Below are 20817 nucleotides of genomic sequence, written 5' to 3'. Positions count from 1 at the left end.
ACTGACCACAATCCAGCATCATGCTTAGATTAGGGCAGCTAATATTTATGATGGTATAGAAGCATTGTAGATGAATGTTATTCACCGGACCGTTACTGGATGCTCATGGTCATTAATTATTTATGATGATGATTATGTGCCATCAGAATGATGTTCATGATTTCTGTTATTGTATACGAGTGATACTGTTACTTAATTAGGTTTTCTTATAATATTTCCAAAACAAATACAGTTTGGCTATTTATGCTACTGTATTTTTACCAGTACATAAGTGTAAAGCCATCAATACATTTTGTACTTTAGCTGGAACAAATCAGATGTTTAGTTTCATATTTACATCAATGGAGGGCTTTTGTAGGCTCTACATATTTTTGGCAGATTGCATAACATTTCCTAAGCCTCATGCACATGTCAGAATACGTAGCCACAGGGACTCCATGCGAAGCCCTGTAATGTTCTATGGGACACCTTATGGAGAATCATATTCTCTCTTAGAAATGTTGCCTCCTAATACAGTGTCCAATAAAACATGGCATCGTTTGGTATGGAATGTTACGTTGACCTTTGTTTAAAATCAGAGGCAAACTGACGCAAAATACAGCCCTATAAAAGCATAAGGCCTCATGCCCACGGCCGGGTCGGATTCTGACTGCGAAATATCGCAGCGGAATCAAATCCGAGACCCTATACTCACCAGTCCAGATCCGCCATGAGTGTCTCGGCCAGGGAGCTGGCGTGCATCGCAGTGCAGCGCATGACGCATCGGCGCTGAGCTATGACGCAGATTTCCGCGATATTTGCGCAGTGCTTACAGCGATAATCCATCTGTGGGCATTGGGCCTAAAGATGTCCTTTTAAGACTCTGTACAACTGAGAGGTTGAACAGAGCTGTAATGGTGTAAGGTGTGGGAGCCACTTCTTTTTGGATCGTTATAGAACTTTATAGGCATGAAATATAGTTTAACGTATATGTAGCTGTCATGTAGCAGAGGCAGCCTGTTTGAGCTACTGTTTGTTTTTGATAACCTTTATACCCTGCATGTCTGGCTTCAGGTTTATGCAGGCCCTTGGGTGACACAGTCTCAATATGCCCCTTTGCAGTGTATAATGACACATAAGGCAGTAAATCTGTAATAGTACATACAATGACCATATAAGTGATTACAGTACCATTATAACCAGTGACAGGTAATGTCCTCTCTGACTAGAGTCGTACAGTTCCCCCTTTCTTTTGTATCTGGCCCAGACTCTCATGACAACTTCTTCCAGCCACAACTTGTCTCTGCAGAGTTTGACACACAGACATCTGTGGCTCCATGCTCTTCCATTACCCTCCCTATGTTATCTATACCTTTACACAATCTCCCCCTTCCATAGTACTCAAGATAGAAATAATGTCACCTATGGTACCCCACAAAGTAGTACTGCACTCATTTTTGTGCTTCCTGTAGGCCCCACACAATAAGTGCTACTTATAGTTACTCCCTCACAGCAAAAGTGACACCACTTAGCATTTATGGCTTCTACCAGTAATTATTAGGAAATTATAGTACCAGTGTTTCTGGTAGCGCAATGCGCCACACAGCTTTGCTACATGCACATCACACACACAGCTGTGGTACATGAGCGTGTGACAGACGGTTGTTTGTGTTTTTTGCCATGCTGGATAAATAGTGTCTTCAAATTATTTTACAAATTATTATGGATATGATGATACCAAAAAATTGTATATATTTTTTGTTCATTTTCCTATTTTTTTTTACATACAAACAGGGAAAAGTGCACAAAACAAGGGTTTTGCTGTTATTTATTTTATTTTTTTTCAACTATATTTTTTTGATTTTTTTATGTCCCTGTAGGCGACTTGATCCATAAAATCTCTGATCACTATGATAATGCATTGCAATACTTCAGCACTGCAATGAATTATCGCTCACAATAGTGATCACAGGCCATAGCAGGCCCGAACACCAGTGTAAGGCAACCAGTTGTCATGACAACCCATTGTTCTTTAAAATAATCATTGCATGTAAAGTTTGTTTTTTTGTGTATAATGAAATGTATCATGTCATGTGATCGGACCACATCTGCACCAACTTCGCAGTCAAAAAATGCATCAACATCTGCACCATTCATGTGACTTTCTGTACAGATCAGCAGTAAAATTTACCCCCTTCAGCTGAAAACACATGGCCATAGGTACGACTACGCTTACTGAGTACTGAGCGCAGATGCGCCTGAATGAGGGAGATTTCTTCTCCCTCCCTGACAGTTCAAACTCTGAGTAGAGTACAGGAGATTAAAAAATAAGGCAGGAAGACAGCGGCTGCCCGATCTTCCCCAAATGTAGTGATTTGTATGGCCGAGAAAAGAGGTGGTGAAAACGAAACCACTTAAAGGGGTTGTCCCGCGGCAGCAAGTGGGTCTATACACTTCTGTATGGCCATATTAATGCACTTTGTAATGTACATTGTGCATTAATTATGAGCCATACAGAAGTTATAAAAAGTTTTTTACTTACCTGCTCCGTTGCTAGCGTCCTCGTTCCCATGGAGCCGACTAATTTTCGCCCTCCGATGGGCAAATTAGCCGCGCTTGCGCAGTCCAGGTCTTCTGCTTTCTTCAATGGGGCTCCGTGTAGCTCCGTGTAGCTCCGCCCCGTCACGTGCCGATTCCAGACAATCAGGAGGCTGGAATCGGCAATGGACCGCACAGAAGAGCTGCGGTCCACGGAGGAAGAGGATCCCGGCGGCCATCTTCAGCCGGTAAGTATAGAAGTCACCGGAGCGCGGGGATTAAGGTAAGCGCTTAGCGGGTTTTTTTTTACGTCCCTGCATCGGGGTTGTCTCGCGCCGAACGGGGGGGAGGGGTTGAAAAAAAAAAAAAAACGTTTCGGCGCGGGACAACCCCTTTAACTCTTATTGAGATCAATGCTTTTGTTTTGTCCCGTTATACTACCGTGATTGTTACAGCCTCATAATGGGACGAAACCCCGCTCATCTGAATCTGCCCTTAATGTGCCCTGAGGGTTCACTCAAGCGGATGTGTGTTGTCTCTGTATTAAGTGCATATTTTTTACGCACGCAATATGCATGTAAGGACTTAATAGATGACCATGTTTACAGAATGTTTTGTGGGAATGAAAAATCACACTCACAAAATGGGACGAAGCAAAGCCATTGATTTCAATAGTTTAGTTCTCACGAGTGGGTACTTTGTAGGCAATGTTAACTTGTGTGGATACTTAAGAGGCACTATTTACATGTAGGGGCTCTAAGGAGGCATTGTTTACTTATAGTAGCACAAAGGGGGCACTATTTATTTGTGGTGACATTCAAGGAGCACAATTTACTGGCGATAGCACTGTTAGCTTGTGAGAGGGCATCAAGAGGCACAATTTACTTGTGGGACAGTGAGGGAACACTAACTTTCGGGAGCATAAAGGGTTACTATTACCTTGTGGGGGTAGAGAGGTGGCATTGATATTCTGTGGGGCACAAAGGGGGGCATTGAAATGGGCATTGGAGGTAACAACAGGATTGGGAGTACAGTGATGTTCCGTAGCTAGAAGAAGTATCCATGGCGGTCTCAACCCAAATAAGGAAGCAAAGGGAAAACAAACGACCCCAATCACTGTGAGAAACTGTTATGTAATTACTATCAGTGTGTAGATATAAAGCTGCTCCCATAGACCCACATTTAGTTGGCTAATTTACCAAAATACCTACACAATGGCAGGTGCAAGTCATACAGAGTTTGGGGAGTTTGCCATTGAAGTTGGGTCCATGAGTTGGCAATCTTGACTGTCATTTGTTACAGTAATAAGCCAAATGGATTTACCGTCTCCATAGTCTAAGCCCCAAAGGTATCAATAAGGCTTTCATACTTTCTTTAACATGACCATTATATACATCAGAACTATTGATTGTGATTCCTGCAGTTAGCACAAGTGACTCTAAGTATATTTTTGTAACATAAAGGTACTTAATAATCAATGTGAAGTACATACTAATTTCATTTTAATCAAGAAGCATATGGCACTTTATATTGAAAACCATCTACATAGCTCCATCAATATATTTTGCAAATACCACTTTATCACTATGGAGTTTAATAACTACTGTAAGTGTGTGAAGCTAGAGGGCGCTGTAGAGTGACCTAAACCAAATTCGAAAAGGTCCCTGACCACATCCTGCATTACCCAACTCTATTGGAGAGCTCTCAGCAAGGAGAACTGTTCATGTCCTGCAGGGGGCAGGTGAACCAAAGACCAGTTGGAGACAGCCAGGTTGCATGTCCCAAGAGGACTGTCATCCAGAAAGGACCTAAGTGAGGTCAGTGAAAGCCAGAGTGCTGAGAAAAGGCCTCAGTAAATGTGTTGTTTACCATTAATGTGAATTTACGGTTCAAGTGAGGTAATACCCTATGTGTTGACTAGTTATTATTTTCATAGCTGCAATAATTTGGAAGCTTGTGGGAATGAAATAAAGTGGGCACCACTCAATATTCTATAGGAGGTGCCAGTCCTGTGTCAAAGCAATGCAAATTGCAAGAGTGACAGCATGGAATATGCACACTCCCAAAATAATAGTTACTGTCTAAAGTTATCCTAGCTCTTAGAGGACCTTTCAATTAACAGAAATAATCAATCAGTTAGAATTATGCACACATTTAAAATATCATTATTTGAGACTTAAATGTCAAAGTTTGATACGTATTGTTATTTTTTATACTTTATATTTCCTTTTCCATCCAGAATGAAGAAAATGGTCAACGTCATCATTTTATTGAGTATGAGATGCACGAAGGTTCCTGTGAAGTGAAGAGTGGCAAGCCATGGCAAGAATGTTTACCAACTTATGCAGTAAGATTTTAAAATCTTTACTGAGTAATGCAATTGTGTATAACATTAATATAAATATAACATTAACATACACAGGCTGTGCCAATATGGCACCCCCTGCTCATATACCCTACTAGGACTTATAAATATATCTCCCTGAACAGAGATTAGGACTGGCTCTGGTCATAGCAGACCTTCTGCCGTCCTGTAATGCTACCATGTTTCCCCAAAAATAAGACACAGTCTTATATTAATTTTTGGCACATATTTGTCTTATTTTCGGGGATGTCGTATTATACTTACTTAGCAGGTTCAGTTCACGTCCCTTATCCATAGCATTGATTGGCCAATTCATAAATCCCGACTCCACAACGCAATGGCTATGATTAGTTCTCGAGTGCTGCTCAGCCAATCAGTGCAGCGCTGGATGAACTAATCCCAGCCATTACATTGGTTCATCGAGCGCTGCATTGATTGGCTAAGCAGTGCTCGAAAAACCAATCAGAGCCATCGCTTTCTGGAGGCTGGATTTATGATTCCCGTAACCAGGAAGCAATCTTCTGTGCGCGGCCAAGGACTGCAGGAAGCATGCTGAAACTCCGGAGAGCAGCGAGAGGGACGCAGACCAAGCCTTCTAGGTAATGTATTGCTTTTTTTAATGTAATGCAACTAGGGCTTATTTTGAGGTGAGGGCTTATATTTCAAGCCTCCCAGAATATCCTTAAAAAATCAGAGTAGGGCTTATTTTCTGGGTAGGTCTTATTTTGGGGTAAGCAGGGGAAGATTCCCTGTAGGAGAAATTTTAGGCTGACTGTGGCTTTCCCTGGCAAGATAAGCTGTTGGTGGAGGTTGTGAGAGCGGGCCTCGGGGTGATCACCCGATCCGCCAGAAAGGGGTTGTGCATCTTGGCGTAACCCCTTTAAGAATGTTATATTATTTTAAGTTATATTTTCTGATATTTGTGATTATCTAAATGGTTCTTTATTGCAAACAAAAGGTACACAGTCATCAAGCAACAATCAGTTCTCAGCATAAAGTAACATCCCAAGACGTTTTTGGCTCCTTATAGCAACAACTGGTTTTGGCGCCAGCTAAATCATGGGGTGGAGTATAAGCAATACAGCTGTATGGGAATGTGTTAATAATCCCACACAGAGCCATGGTGTGATGAAAAGCATTCCATATTTCAATGTAACACGGAGCATAATTTATAGTTTTGGCAAACTTGAATAGGCCACCAACATCAAATGGCAGAGAAGAGCTGAGTGACAGTGCTAATAGTGGCATTAATGATAGTACTTTCCACTTAGTTTCCCTACCAATACATTCCCTCAGAGAAAGATTAACACTTATCTTTAAAAAATTCTTTATCAGACAAGGGTCACAGGTAACACCTTCAGGACAACACAGGACAGGACATGGCTGACTAGGAAGTTCAGGAGTAGGTGGCACCGTAGAATCAAAAGGCAGGACCATGTGTGGCTGTATAGGACCTTCAGGAGCAAGTGGCCCTGTGAAACCAAAAAGTAGGACCAGAAATTCCTGTACAGGAACTTCAAGGCAGATATTTGAGGCATCAAAAAGAACTGACAGGATACTGGCTTCAATATTATTGTTAGCAAGGGGAATCCCAAAGGAGAGACAAGGATTTGCAGGCACATCTCATCGCTAGAGAGTCCATGGTGAGAAAGCTGAAATAGGAAGTCAATCATTCTCTGGATAACAGGACCAACTATGCATCCTCCTCATGAAGAGACTGTCAAAGCTGCTTAGGTCGCTCTCCTCGAAGAAAATGTCCCCGCTTGGGGTCACCAGCACACCGCTGCAAAGCAGGAAGGCAAGGAGCAGGTCAATTTGCTTGACAAGAGTTGGAATTATCATTGGCAGTAACTGAGGACATGACTGCAGTAGACACTAGAACTTCAAGAGACCACAGCCATGAGTAGAGTAGCTACAGAAACTCGGCAAGGCAGTTCAAAGACATTGAGGGAAACATTTGGGCGGGAACACATTCCATCCAGAAGCTGAAATACCAAATTACAACTCTAATATTGTAAGACCTAATCATTATAGATATGTAGATACAGAAGTAAAGGGATCACCTGTTTAGTGTCACTGGAATTTACAACCTTCTTCAGCTGTTTGGATTTGCTGAGGTGCACATCTCTCTTTCAGCAGAAGTTCAATGATAACTCTTTAAAAGCATAGATTGGTAGAGTAAGGACACCTTTATCACATCGTTCATAGCCATTCCTAGTCACTTAAATAAATCAAAAGTTACAGATACAAAGGCATTTTTTTTATTTACCTTCATATAAATCATATTAACACTTGTAGCATATCAGGTTGGTTTAATATTAACTGGATGCTAATATTGTTATTTGTAGAAATACATTTATAACATTGGAATAATTTGTATTATAGAAAATAATATGTTTCTGTTGTAGCATCAGACCAAGTGTTCTGCTCATGTGCTTTTCAACAAAGAACTGAAAATCAGGAGTGTGGAGTCTCAAAATTGCAGCAGTCTTAAAGTTAAAGGTAAAATTCCCTGGTGCAAGCATTAAGTCATGACTGACTCCTAGAGTGACGGAACATCGTGACTAGAGATGAGCGAGCGTACTCGGAAAAGCACTACTCGCTCGAGTAATTTGCTTTATCCGAGTATCGCTGTGCTCGGGTCTGAAGATTCGGGTGCCAGCACGGAGCGGGGAGCTGCAGGGGAGAGCGGGGAGGAACGGAGGTAAGATCTTTCTCTCCCTCTCTCCCGCCCGCTCTCCCCTGCTCCCCGCTGCGACTCACCTGTCAGCCGCAGCGGCACCCGAATCTTCAGACCTGAGCACAGCGATACTCGGATAAAGCACATTACTCGAGCGAGTAGTGCTTTTCCGAGTACGCTCGCTCATCTCTAATCGTGACATTTTCTTGGCTGACTTATATAGTTTATTCTTAAGTTAGGTGTACTGACATGCTGTATGTTGTGTGTATACCAATAATAACAATTTTTATTTTACATAATATGTTGTCTCCAATCAATCGGGACAGTGTCAAGGACACACCCTATTGGCAAAGGGAATTGTAACACCGGGCTTCAATTTATTCAAACATTCCCAGTGAAAATAACAGAGGAATTGCACATTTTTTATTGTAAAAGAAAATATATAATGACAGGCATCTAAGGAAACTGCCAGGTCCTCTTCAACCATTTAATGACAAGCGTATTTTAGACCCTATGACCAAGGGCATTTTTGAGGCTTCATTTGATTTTTTTTTTTACTCCAATTACTTATTTATTCCCACTTTGGTATTTGAATTTCAGACACACTGACCATTTATTTGAGAAACTGTAATACGTCAGTAGTGCAGTGTACTATACCATCCTATTAGACCCTGATACTTGCCGCTTTGCTCTGCAAACTGCTTAGATGTCACAGTCAGCATTAACCAAAGGCATTCATGGGGTGAAATAGCTAGGATTGGAGGTTTCTTCAATCCAGGCTGTAAGAGCAGGAGTCGAGTAGTAATTAAACAGTGCAACTCCTGCTAAATTTGCCACAGAAATCTGTTGCCAGACTTATTCCATTCCGCTGTAGAAAGGTGGATTGGATTGGATTGGATTAAGGACACTTTCTTTTTTTTTTTTTTTTAATTAATTTTTATTGGTGTTTTAAGTGCATTATAAAGAAACAAACAAAAGATTTCACATATATAACAAATTTGTGTATATAACTTTTATGACTTCATAACAAATTCTTATTTTAGCTTCTTTTCATTTACTAATCCATCTCTTCTAGAAATCTTATTTCCTTGAACCATATAGATCATAACTAGAGATGAGCGAGCATACTCGATAAGGCAAACTACTCGAGTGAGTAGTGCCTTATGCGAGTACCTGCCGGCTCGTCTTTAAAGATTCGGCTGCCGGCGCGGGTGACAGGTGAGTTGCGGCGGTAAGCAGGGGGCAGCGGGGGGGGGGAGAGAGGGAGAGAGAGATCTCCCCTCCGTTTCTCCCTGCTCTCCCCCCGCCGCTCCTCGCCCCCTGCCGGCACCCGAATCTTTAGAGACGAGCAGGCAGGTACTCAAATAAGGCACTACTCGCTCGAGTAGTTTGCCTTATCAAGTATGCTCGCTCATCTCTAATCATAACTAAAAGTTGATTGCGGTAAAAAGACGTATTGTCAGTCACTAAGTGGTTAAAACAATATGTACAGATATATCATTCTATAAGATCTTTCAGTGCTTAGATATATCAATTATTTTCTTTTACATATTTTTATGGCTTAACGTAATTATAGATGTAAGCATTAAGAGAAGTGCAGGTGTGCTACACAATTGACGTAGCATACCATGCAGCTGTACACTATTTGCATAGTGCAGCTGTTAAAGTACCAAGTCTATTATGACCACAATACACAAATAGCATAAGAACACTGTGTTAACAATATTGCGTGCCGCAGCAGTTGTCCAGCCAATTTAAATTTTTCAAAAAGGCTCAGTATGGTGTAAAATAAATGAAGTCATATTTACCTTATGGATTCCCTGACATTCCAGTTTTCTGCTTCCTAGTCCCTCTCGACACAGACATGCAAGCACTGAAACCAATGATTGGTTACAACAGTCACATGCTTATGTCGAGAGGAATGATGAAGTAAAGAACTAGAGTGGCGGGGAATTGGTTAGGCGAGTATATTTAATATTTTACACCATTAAAATCTGTTTCAAGATATGTTAATTAGTTGGACAACAACTTTAACATTTACTACATCTGTACGTATAAGGCCATGTGTATTCCTATCTATAGTATCCTGTATTACCACACAATTTTGCAACATCTACAGCACTAAAAAAGTGGAAATGCGTTTGTAGCTATTAGCATGAACTTCTTTTTGCAGGCGCTAAGTGAGAGGCCTTTGACATGGGCCAGGAAAGGTATGGTTTCTGCTTAGAGAGAGCACATAGAAGGTGTGAAGATACTTATAAGGCCACACATGCTCCTATGGGAAATATGCAAATGGAAAGATGGAACAGTGCCTCTACTGTGCCACCTATTGAAAAGCAACTTTCCTGCTAGTCAATGCCAGACCTTTTATCAAGCCTTGTGTAATAACTGCGAATATAAACATAATCCACAGTCTGCTTTAGAAGGAAAAGAGGACCATGCAGAAAGACTGTTTTGGAGGTTTTGTCCCGCATCAGTGTGCAGTAGGTTGCTGGCTTGGTGAGGTGAGAGGGTTTATTATCTCTCCTAGCACCTAGAAACTGTGATTAGACTAGGTGGCGCTGTAGAGGCATTGTTCCGTCTTGCATAAATTTCCCAGAGGAGCATGCATGGTCCTAAAAGCTATAAGTAGTGGTAGCTGACAAAGGCAGAAGGAGTTGGAAAATAATAATCTCTAATTAATTTTTAAGCTAAGGTGAGTGATTTTCATTTTTTTAAGTGTACTTATTATGACATTAGCAAAAAATTTTTTACAAGAAACAGTGCTATTCTTGTCTATTGGTGGTGTCTCGCATTTATTACTGATATTTCCTGTTTCTGATATCGCATCAACATATTCCACAGTGCTGTACGCGATCATCATAACTGACATCTATCCCTGTTCCCACTCTTGCTCACAATCTAAATTCCCTGTCTCCAACAAACACAAGGAAGCCAATTACCCTATTGGTAGTGTATATTTTTGATCTGTGAGAAGAAACCGGATTACCCAGAGGAAACTGACACAAACATTGGGAAAGTATGCAAACTTCTTCTATATGCTGCCCATTTGAATTCAGCATGACGATAGGGAACGTACACACAGTAGGAAATAGCCCCACAACACACTATGCTGAATGGTAGCACCACTCCAGGGAGAAGGAAGCCTGGCCCTAACATAGCAGGGGAGGTGAAGCGTCCCTGCCTAGAAGTGGAGTAATCGTCTCGATAGAGATGGCCTCACAGTCTTCATCCTGGGCCCTAATTATCCTTATAGGGTCCCCTGTAGAGATGAACCAAACAGCAAGCAAAACAGAAATGAAAAGCAAAAATACAACTGTAAATGAACCCACAGCAACTTATCTGCAAGTAGCAAAACACCCAGCACAGCAGAGCTCCAAACTCCAAGTTCTCTACCATGGAACGGAATAAGCAGCACTGAGCCAAAGGAGGGGTGAGAATATATAGCCACTGTACTACTGGAAACTGGCAGAGTGAATAGAAAACCACACCTCCACCCTCCTCCCAGGCATGGCTTATCCAGCATGCATCCATGCAGCAAAGACAGACAGCACCAGCAATCTCTGAACATGGTGCATTAACCCTTGTCCTGCATAACAAGGCAATCGGTCTTGGCCTGTGTCGAGGCCAACTGACAAGCTGCGACAGTCTGATATTTAATTGTAAATACTTGAAAAGTAGCAGCTTTATCAGTTGGATTTCTTTCTGCTATAGTGTTGTCTTGGAATTGCAGCCCAGTTCTAGTCTAGTGAATGAGGATGAGCTCCGATACTAGACACAGTCAATGGACAATAGTGCAAAGCCATTTATGTAATCTCTGGCAGCTCCTTTAAATGTTCTGGAGGAAAGTATGTGCTAAAGATAAGCTCAGGACTCACTTGGTCTCATCATCCTGCAATGTCTTCTAATTACACTCAAACACTCAACACATTTCCTAAACATTCTATCTTTCATGTCTTTGTTGCAGGTACATATAAATTTGAGAGAAAAAAGAATATGTTCATATCAAGCACAAAATGCTTGACTTCCTGAAACTTCTACTTTATGAGCATTTATCAGGACTCATGCACACAACTTTATTATGGCTCTGTACAATCTCTGAGTTGTATAGCTCTGTATACCTCCTATTTCATATTGAGACATATAGAGGTTTATTTTGTATGACTGTATATAAATACAGAACAATAAGAATCTCCCATGTTCCATCAGACTCTATTCTCCACTAGGGGAGAAAATCTCCTGTATACTGTGCTGGATGGAGCAACTACACAGTGGCACTTAATATGGAGAGGCAGAGTGATGCATTTGCATCCATACAGGCTCTACATACATAGTGTGGTGTAAATGAAGCCTAATTTAATTAACCTCATTTAATTAAATGTCAACTAAGAATGCAGTCTCTCTAGTCTCCTACCTAGCTATTGCACACTGGCAGATTAAAGTGAAGTAGGCTCACTGGCTCTTTTTCCAGTGAATACTATGGTAACAATATGAGTACTTAAAATGATATTAAACTGCAATATAGGATAATAATAATCTTTATTTATATAGCGCCAACATATTCTGCAGCACTTATAAAACAGGGGGAATTTAAAAAAAACATGCTTACATGAAGTAATTGTCAGGGATCTGGGGTCCAGGTACGGGAGTCCCTAAAAACAACCCACAACCCCTGTCCCTACCTACTTTCCCCTCTGGGCTAAGCCCCAGGTCGACAACTGGGCAACGGTCCCTACACTTACTAGGGAAGCGGGCACAGGGACCAATACAGACAAACACTGGAAACAAACGAACACAGAAGGGAGTCAGAGAGTCCGAGACGGCAACTGGAGGTTACACGGTACAAAGGGGTCAGGCAAAGCAGGGTCAGGTCCGAAGTCCAAGGGTCAAGAGCCAGGAGCACAATCCAAATATGCGGGTGTAGCCAGGAGACAAACATACACTGGCAATGCTGTAAGGAAACAGACACGTTTAAATGTTGTCAGAACTCCCGCCCCAGCAGCTGATTGGGGTGGGAGCCTGGCAGCAGCAGAAGCTAATCCAGAGTACAAGCAAGCCCCCAGCACTAGCTGGCCGGATGGAGATAAAGGACATGTGGCCGGCTACCATGGCAACGGGGACGGCGCCCGTCACATCCCTAGCAACCCCGCAGCGGCCAGGGGTGGTCACCAGCACCGGGGTTCCCCTGCATTACACCCTAGCCACCCTGGTGATAGGACCAGTGGTGCGGGTACGGAGGCCCCGGGAGCCACTGGTCCTGACATTAATCAATTGATGGAAACAGGAGGGGTGAGGGTAAAAGAGCTGGAGATGTGCACGATATGGTGAGGCGGAGAGTGAGGGATGCTATACACATAGACAATGGTCAAATTGAGCCGTACTGGCTGAATCGGTATGACTGCAGGGGGTGGTTGATTACGACTTTCAAGGATTTCAGTCAGTAGGACAGGGAGCATGCTATCAGGTGGACTACAGAGAGGTTTGGTTTAGGAGATAATAATAATAATAATAATCTTTATTTGTATAGCGCCAACATATTCCGCAGTGCTTACATAGACAGGGGAAATACAGAAAGACAAAAGTACAAAAAATTACAGAACCACGGTTACAATCGTAATCAGCTGATGGAAACAATAGGGGTGAGGGTCCTGCTCCAACGAGCTTACATACTACAAGTAATGGGGTGATACAGAAGGTAAAATGGCTGGAGGTGTGCACAGTATCGCGTGCTGGAGAGTGAGGGATGCTATATACAGACAACAGTCAGACATTTAGCTATGCGACGGCAGGATCAATATGACTACAGGAGCGGTTTATGATGGCTAGCAGGGATTGCAGTCAGTAGGTCAGGAAACATGTTATCAGGCGGTGTACAGAAGGGTTTGTTTAGGGAATGCGGTATGCATCCCTGAAGAGGTGCGTCTTTAGAGCACACCTGAAGTTTTTCGAGTCCTGGATTGCCCGGATGTTCTTTGGTAGTGCGTTCCAGAGGACCGGTGCTGCTCTGGAGAAGTCTTGGAGGCGGGAGTGAGAAGTTCGAATTAGAGGGGTGTGCAGTCTAGTTTCGTTTGCCGAGTGGAGAGCCCGGGCTGGGTGATGGATTGAGATGAGGGAGGCGATATAGGGGGGCGCTGCACTGTGGAGGGCTTTGTGGATGATGGTAATAAGTTTAAATTGAATTCTGTATTTAACTGGCAGCCAGTGCAGTGACTGGCACAGGGCAGAGGCATCTGAGTAGCGGCTGGACAGTAATATGAGCCTTGCTGCCGCATTCAGGATGGATTGGAGAGGGTAGAGTCTGGTGCAGGGGAGGCCGACCAGCAAGGAGTTGCAATAGTCGAGCCGTGAGTGGATGAGGGCAACAACAAGCGTTTTCAGCGTGTCTATGGTGAGAAAGGAGCGGATTCTTGAGATGTTCTTTAGGTGCAGCCGACATGTTCGGGCCACTGACTGGATGTAGGGAGTAAATGAGAGATCTGAGTCGAATATGACCCCAAGGCAGCGGGCATGTTGTCTAGGAGTTATGGTGACGCCACACACTGAGATGGAGATGTCAGGAGGAGGTCGGTTGGTGGAAGGAGGAAACACCAGTAAGTCAGTTTTAGAGAGGTTTAGTTTTAGGTAGAGAGAGGACATAGTGTTAGAGACAGTAGACAGACAGTTGGTGATGTTTTGGAGAAAAGGTGCAGAGATGTCACGGGAAGAGGTGTATAACTGGGTGTCATCAGCATAGAGGTGGTAATGGATGCCAAAGCTCCTGATGGTTTGTCCAACAGGGGCTGTGTAGATAGAGAAAAGGAGGGGGCCAAGGACCGAGCCTTGGGGGACCCCAACAGCAAGGGGAAGAGAAGGAGAGGTAGAGCCAGCAAAGGAGACACTGAAAAAGCGGTCAGATAGGTAGGAGGAGAACCAGGAGAGAGCAGTGTCCTTTAGGCCGATGGAGCGAAGCATACTGAGGAGGAGTTTGTGGTCAACTGTGTCAAATGCTGCAGAGAGATCGAGGAGGATCAGTAGGGAGTAGTCACCCCTCGATTTGGCTGACAGTAGGTCGTTTGATACCCTTGTAAGGGCAGTTTCTGTGGAGTGTTGGGGTCGGAAGCCAGACTGTAGGGGGTCGAGGAGAGAGTTCTCTGATAGATAGCTTACAAGGCGGGAGTAAACCAGCCGTTCTAGTAATTTGGAGATGAAGGGGAGGTTTGAGATGGGTCGGTAATTGGCAACGTCAGTTGCGTCAAGAGTCGGCTTCTTTAGCAATGGGGATATGATGGCATGTTTGAAAGAAGAGGGAAAGATGCCAGATATGGTATGCCTCCCTTAAGAGGTGCGATTTTAGAGCACGCCTGAAGTTTTATGTGTCAGGGATTGTCCGGATAGTTTTGGTTAGCGCGTTCCAGAGTACTGGTGCTGCTCTGGAGAAGTCTTGGAGGTGGGAATGAGAGGTTTGAATTAAAAGAGCACTTAATCTGATTTAGTTAGCAGAGTGGAGGGCACAGGCTGGGAGGTGGATTGAGATGAGGGAAGCAATGTAGGGCAGTGCGGTGCTGTGGAGAGCTTTGTGGATGAGGGTAGTGAGTTTAAATTGAATTCTGTATTTAACGGGCAGCCAGTGCAGTGACTATCACAGGGCAGAAGCATCCGAGTTGCGGTTGGACAGGAAGATGAGCATGGCTGCCGCATTCAGGATGGATTGGAAAGGAGAGAATCTGGTGCAGGGGAGGGCGATCAGCAGCAAGTTGCAATAATCGAGCCGAGAGAGGATGAGGGCAACAGTGAGCATTTTTAGAGTGTCCACGGTGAGAAAAGGGTGGATTCTTGCGATGTTCTTGAGGTGCAGCTGACATGTTCGGCTCAAAGATTGCATGTAGGGGGTAAAGGAGAGATCAGAGTCGACTATAACCCCAAGACAGCGAGCGTGTTGTCTGGGAGTTATGGTGATGCCACACACTGAGATTATGGGTTTATGGTTCCTAAATTACTGTTGGAGAGGGTTCACCCAGCCAACAGTGTTATCTGTGCTATAGATGTCTTATACCTGCCATTCACCCATAAAACCTTGGCAATAGTTCAACCCTCCATTGAACGTGTCAAAAGAGGTTATAAATTTATATTCTCAAATTCTTCTGTGGCTTTGTGATTTGAAACCACCCTTCAATATCAAAACTCTCTTATCTCCTATGTCATGTCCATGATTATAAAAGTGCTTGGCCATAGGTAATTCTGTCTTCCTCTGTTTAATTGTATGGCGATGAGATCTCATTCTCACTTTCAGTTTTTGCCCTTTTTCTCCAACATAAAGGCCCCCAACAGGACATTTACTACACATGATCAGGTACACAACATAGAAACAGGGCAGTGTCCAGTTAAAAATGTTTGTGTAAGTTCCTGTTACCCCAGAGGTCTGTCTTTTCGGTATCCTTGATGAAGAACAATGGCAACACTATGACAGTCTTTCTTCGAGAGGTCCTGTTCCTGGCTAGGAAAGTAATTGCACTGAGGTGGATGGACCCGAGGGGCCCTTCCCTGGCGTTGCGGAGAAAATTCACCAACACAACTATTCCCTTCAATAACCTGGTCTATAAGGCACGCAAATGCACAGATAAATTTCAGAAAGTGTGGGGTCGATGGTGTGACTCCTCGCTCACTCTTTTCCCTCCATGATTGCTTTCCTCGGCTATATCAACTCTGCGAATGGGATTTCAGTAATTGGAGGATGCTAGAGATGGATTTGGGGATTTAAGATTCATTCTATAATGATGGACCGCGGTGCTCTGTGGGCGGGTACCCGGATGGTTTCATTTCTACTATGTCATGTCCCCTTTGCATATGTCTTTTTCTTTTCCTTTTTTCTTTTTTTTCTTTCCTTTTTCCTCCTCTGGACTATGCTGTAGTTGCTTTATGCTGTAACGACATGAGGTTTTTCGCTTCTCCAATATCCATATATGACTCTGTAATGTTATTAATTTGGCATGCTGTTTTTTTTTCAATAAAACGATTTTTTTTTAAAATGTTTGTGTACCTGTTGCAGCATTCCTGGCCTGACGACCCCCAAACAGTAATTCAGGGACCATAAAACTTTCACTCCCTTATCAGTGCCTAGTTAAAAATGTTTATGTCTGTTGCAGTATTCCTTTTAAGAGTAAACCAATCACATCCATGTCCCTGCCTTGTCATAAGTATGTATGTCATAAGTATTCAATTTTAACCTGAAAAGGAACCCTAGAGGTCCGAAAGCTTGTAACATCATGTATTTTTGTTAGCCATTAAAAGTAATCATATCTACAAAATTACGTGGTTTCTCTTGCTGGGAACAATCACATTTGACTCTACTGGCTAACACCGTACTAAACCTTTGTTTTCATTATACCTAAGTGAAGAGGTTATAATAGGATAACAATATTGTAAATAAATGAATTGTTTGTATTGATAAATTAATTTGAATGTTTGTGTTCTAGCTATAGATGAGCCTTCTGTGACAGCTGTTCATCACTCGTGTCTTGGGTGTCCCCAACCCATAGATAAAGAAAATAAGGAGTTGCTGTGCTTTGTTCATTCAAGCATAGAGCAAGTAAACACAGATGCAGATCATCCATTCTACTTTGATTTAGAGTCTATTGTGAATGCCACACGCCAGGTTTGTACAACACATCTTAAGTTCTCATTAAAAAACATTTCCTCAGAGGAGGCTTATAAACCAGTCAGTTTGTATATAAATGGGGAAGTTTAAGGTGGCGGTATTGTAAAGATTTTGAACAGCCAAAAATGCTTGATACAGAGCATATTCTGCCGACCATCCACCTTTTTGTGAAGTTTTAGAGATGCCAAACTATGGCAGATGTCTTTCGGAAAGTTGATCTGCTATTTTGGACCTTTTCAGTCATTGTTTGGTACTGTAGTTGAAAAGATGACCATGCAAAATAAAAGAGCTGCATCATATCAATGGAAGCCCATACTAAGTGGAAGAGACTTATCAATTGTTTTTTCAAATTTGTTGTTTTAACCCTTGGCACTGTCATTCACTACAACAACCTTCACAGCTCAGCTATGAATCACAAGTTATTCAGAAGACTGAAATCCTTAATGCAGAGCTTCTCAATCTTTTTTTCCTGGGGTCTCACCACGTAGAATATAGTGATGGGCCTTGTGATTTTTTACATGAATGTCAATGTCACTGGCAAAATTAAAAATCACTCAGTATTTTGTTTAACTTGTTTCCTGAGCTCTGTCTAACGTTAAAGTACGAAAGGATTAAAAATATGTTGCTAAGCAGACATTGGTGCAGCCATAGAAAGGCTTAGCAGCTTATGATCATTTCGATCAAAACTGCCTTCCCAGCTGAGCTGCACCCTTAATTGGTGGGTGCTTCACTGGTGACATCTGCCCTAATGTATTGTATGGCCAGTTTATAACTCAGAGATGAAGGATAAATGCCTGAAAAGTTGGATAGATTATGAATTTGATTGTTTCCAATAAGGTATTAAAGCTCTTCTTCAAATGCAGAAGCTGCATAGACATTACTAATGTATTTGTGATGCCAAGTGCTAAATAAATCTCAAAGAAACTTACTTAGTTTTACTAACAATACATTTTTGCAACAAATCTGCAAAATATGACCATATCTTTATATCTGTCACTGTTTATAAGATGTTAGAACATTTGAGACCTTCTGTGTGGCAATGAGTACATGTCCTCTTTACACCTTTATATTAATAGCTTACTGCGTATTCAGTTTCAAAGACAATCACAATTAATCAGGAATGTTAAAAAAATATATGTTAATTAGAGCTTGTTTATCCTTTGGAACCTCCACTAGACAACAGGACAAAATAGAGCAGCAAGCTGCGTTATTTCGTCCTGTAAGTTTTGGCTAAATGCTGGACTGCTAGCTAGGAATCAAACGGACACCATTATAGTCAATGGGGTCTGCTCGACGCTGTTCGGTTCTGTCATAAGATGGAGCAGTTAAATCAGGGGGTTCAGTTTTTCTCCTCCCCGAATGGAACTCCCAAACGCTGATTTGAACGAGTCCTTAGGCTAATGAAGTCACATATTGAACTGAAACAGCAGTTTCAATGTTCAGCTAGGATCAGAGGTGAGTGAATGTGTTGAACGAATCGTGTTTTGTCAATTTGTGAAAAAGTTTACAATTTGTAGACTGAAAGGACTAATTGATTTGCTTTTGGAGAGTTTAAATCCTTTATCTTGTTGTATTCTATGGCCTACAACTTGTGAACCATTTTGCAAATTAACTAACCGTGAATTGGGTAAAAGAATTTGCTCTCTGCTAGTCAGGGTATATGAATAGCTCTGAAAATGTAAATAAGCTTGTAGCAGCATCTAGTGGTTGACTGTCACATCACTACTTCAAATTTAGAGAATTCACTGATTTGCTTCTATTATTGCAGTAGGAAACAACAAGGGTAGAAAAATATTAGAATCCCCCCTCCCAGTACCAAACATCAATACCTTGTCCTACATACTCGAGTCTCTAGGTGAGAACCATCCCAACAAAGAAAACCAAAAAGTAACAAAGACAAGGGATTCTATAACAATCTCATTGACAGAATATTAAGCAACATTTTTACCTCTCGTCAGCTTTTTCAATCATGGGGCCCAGTCAGTACTGAGATGGCCTGTAGCAGGATTAAAATGAAATCAAATTACCCGCTCTTATCTACTAAGAAAGAAGGAACAACGTCTAAGACAGTGATGGCAATCCTTTTAGAGACCAAGTGCTCAAACTACAACCCAAAATACACTTATTTATCGCAAAGTGCCAACATGGCAATTTAACCTGAATACACAGGTCAAGCGCAATATCAGGCCGTGAAAGTTGACCTATTATCGCTTTCATGCACATGTGATTTTTCCGTGAAAAACGCCTCCCATCACTTCGGTGAGGTTGCGATCCTCTGGTGTGGCTCTCAGCCATGTTGAAGAAATTGGCAAGTGTTCCCATTGTTTTCAGTGGGAAACTTCACATCACACTCGCATACACATCACCTGCAGAGAAATGTGTTTTCCTGTCCCATTGAAAACAATGGGCGATGCGTTCCGACCTCGCAATCCACAAATCCTGTATGATTTTCACAGCCGTGTGTAGGCTGCCAAAGTGAGCTTGATGTATGCTGCCACGTGCAGAGTGGCATTAGTAGTAATAGTGAGCCCTACAGTGGCCTTAATAATAATAGTGTCCACCACAGCGGCCTCAATAGTAATACTGTCCCCTATATTGGCCCCAGTAATAATAGTGACCTCAACAATGGCCTCAGTAGTAATAGTCTCCCCTATATTGGTCCCAGTAGTAATAGTGACCCCCACAGTGGCCTCAGTAGTAATCATGATATATGTGTCAGGACAGCGCGCCACGAACAATGGGAAGCAATCTCAATATGGGCCACAAATCACATAAAATCACATAAAATGGGACTCACCCGGTGTATAGTGGAGCCCGGTCCAGAGCCCCACCTACACCTCCAAGTCCTGGTTCGCTTTAATGCATACTGCCGGTCACCTCCCTGTGTGTCCACGATATCCCGACGGGCTGTATCGGGAGAGCTGCCCGGAAACTGTATCACACTCTAGGTGTGATCCACTAAAGCTATATCCAATAAAAATGAAAAAGTTCCTGTGCTCCTTTAGGACCCAATTACACCAGGGATTGGAATTACCAATGTATAGGCAAATTAAAAGCTTTCTTTATTCCATCTACGAGTGCAACGCGTTTCATCGCATATAGCGACTTTCTCAAGCACAATCATCTGGCCTCAGTAGTAATCATGACCCAAATTGGGCCCCATTATAGCCAATATAATGGGGCCAATATACTATGGACCGGGACCGATATGGACTGGAAATACTATAGACTGGAACACTATTACTAATAGTGTCCCCTATATCAGCCCCAGTAGTAATAGTGACCCCCACAGTAGCCCTAGTAGTAATAGCACCCCCTTGAGACTGATATACTTACCTCCTCCTTGTCTTAAAAATGCTGCTGCTCCCCTGCTTGGCGCTGTTGGTGGAAGTGTTTGCACCTGGACTCCTCCTCCCTTCTCTCCTTCTGTGGAACCAAGGAGGAGAGGTCAAGGGAGAAGGAACCTGGGTGGACACACTTCCGTCAGTTTGTGCTCCCGTAGCAGTACCACTGAGTGATTACCATCTGGGGAGCCGCGACACCCCGGATGATAATCACTTTCATGATGACCCAATGTCCCAAAAGCAGAACAAATGCGGGACAGACATCTGAAAACAGGAC

General features: G+C 42.6%; 1 protein-coding gene across 1 annotated transcript in view; it reads left to right on the top strand.

The window, feature by feature from the left end:
• The window catches only part of LOC136626575 (T-kininogen 1-like), a 51412-nt gene that overhangs the window by 281 nt on the left and 30314 nt on the right, over positions 1–20817 (top strand). The window contains exons 2-4 of the mRNA XM_066601627.1: positions 4757–4864; positions 7291–7384; positions 17015–17193. Of these exons, the coding sequence (XP_066457724.1) occupies positions 4757–4864; positions 7291–7384; positions 17015–17193 (381 nt within the window). The remainder of the gene's footprint in view (positions 1–4756; positions 4865–7290; positions 7385–17014; positions 17194–20817) is intronic.

This window comes from Eleutherodactylus coqui, chromosome 1 (genome assembly GCF_035609145.1).
Source record: "Eleutherodactylus coqui strain aEleCoq1 chromosome 1, aEleCoq1.hap1, whole genome shotgun sequence".
NCBI classification, from domain to species: Eukaryota; Metazoa; Chordata; class Amphibia; order Anura; family Eleutherodactylidae; genus Eleutherodactylus; species Eleutherodactylus coqui.
The sequence above is the reverse complement of the archived record's forward strand: the minus strand, read 5'-3'. Positions and strand labels throughout refer to the sequence as shown.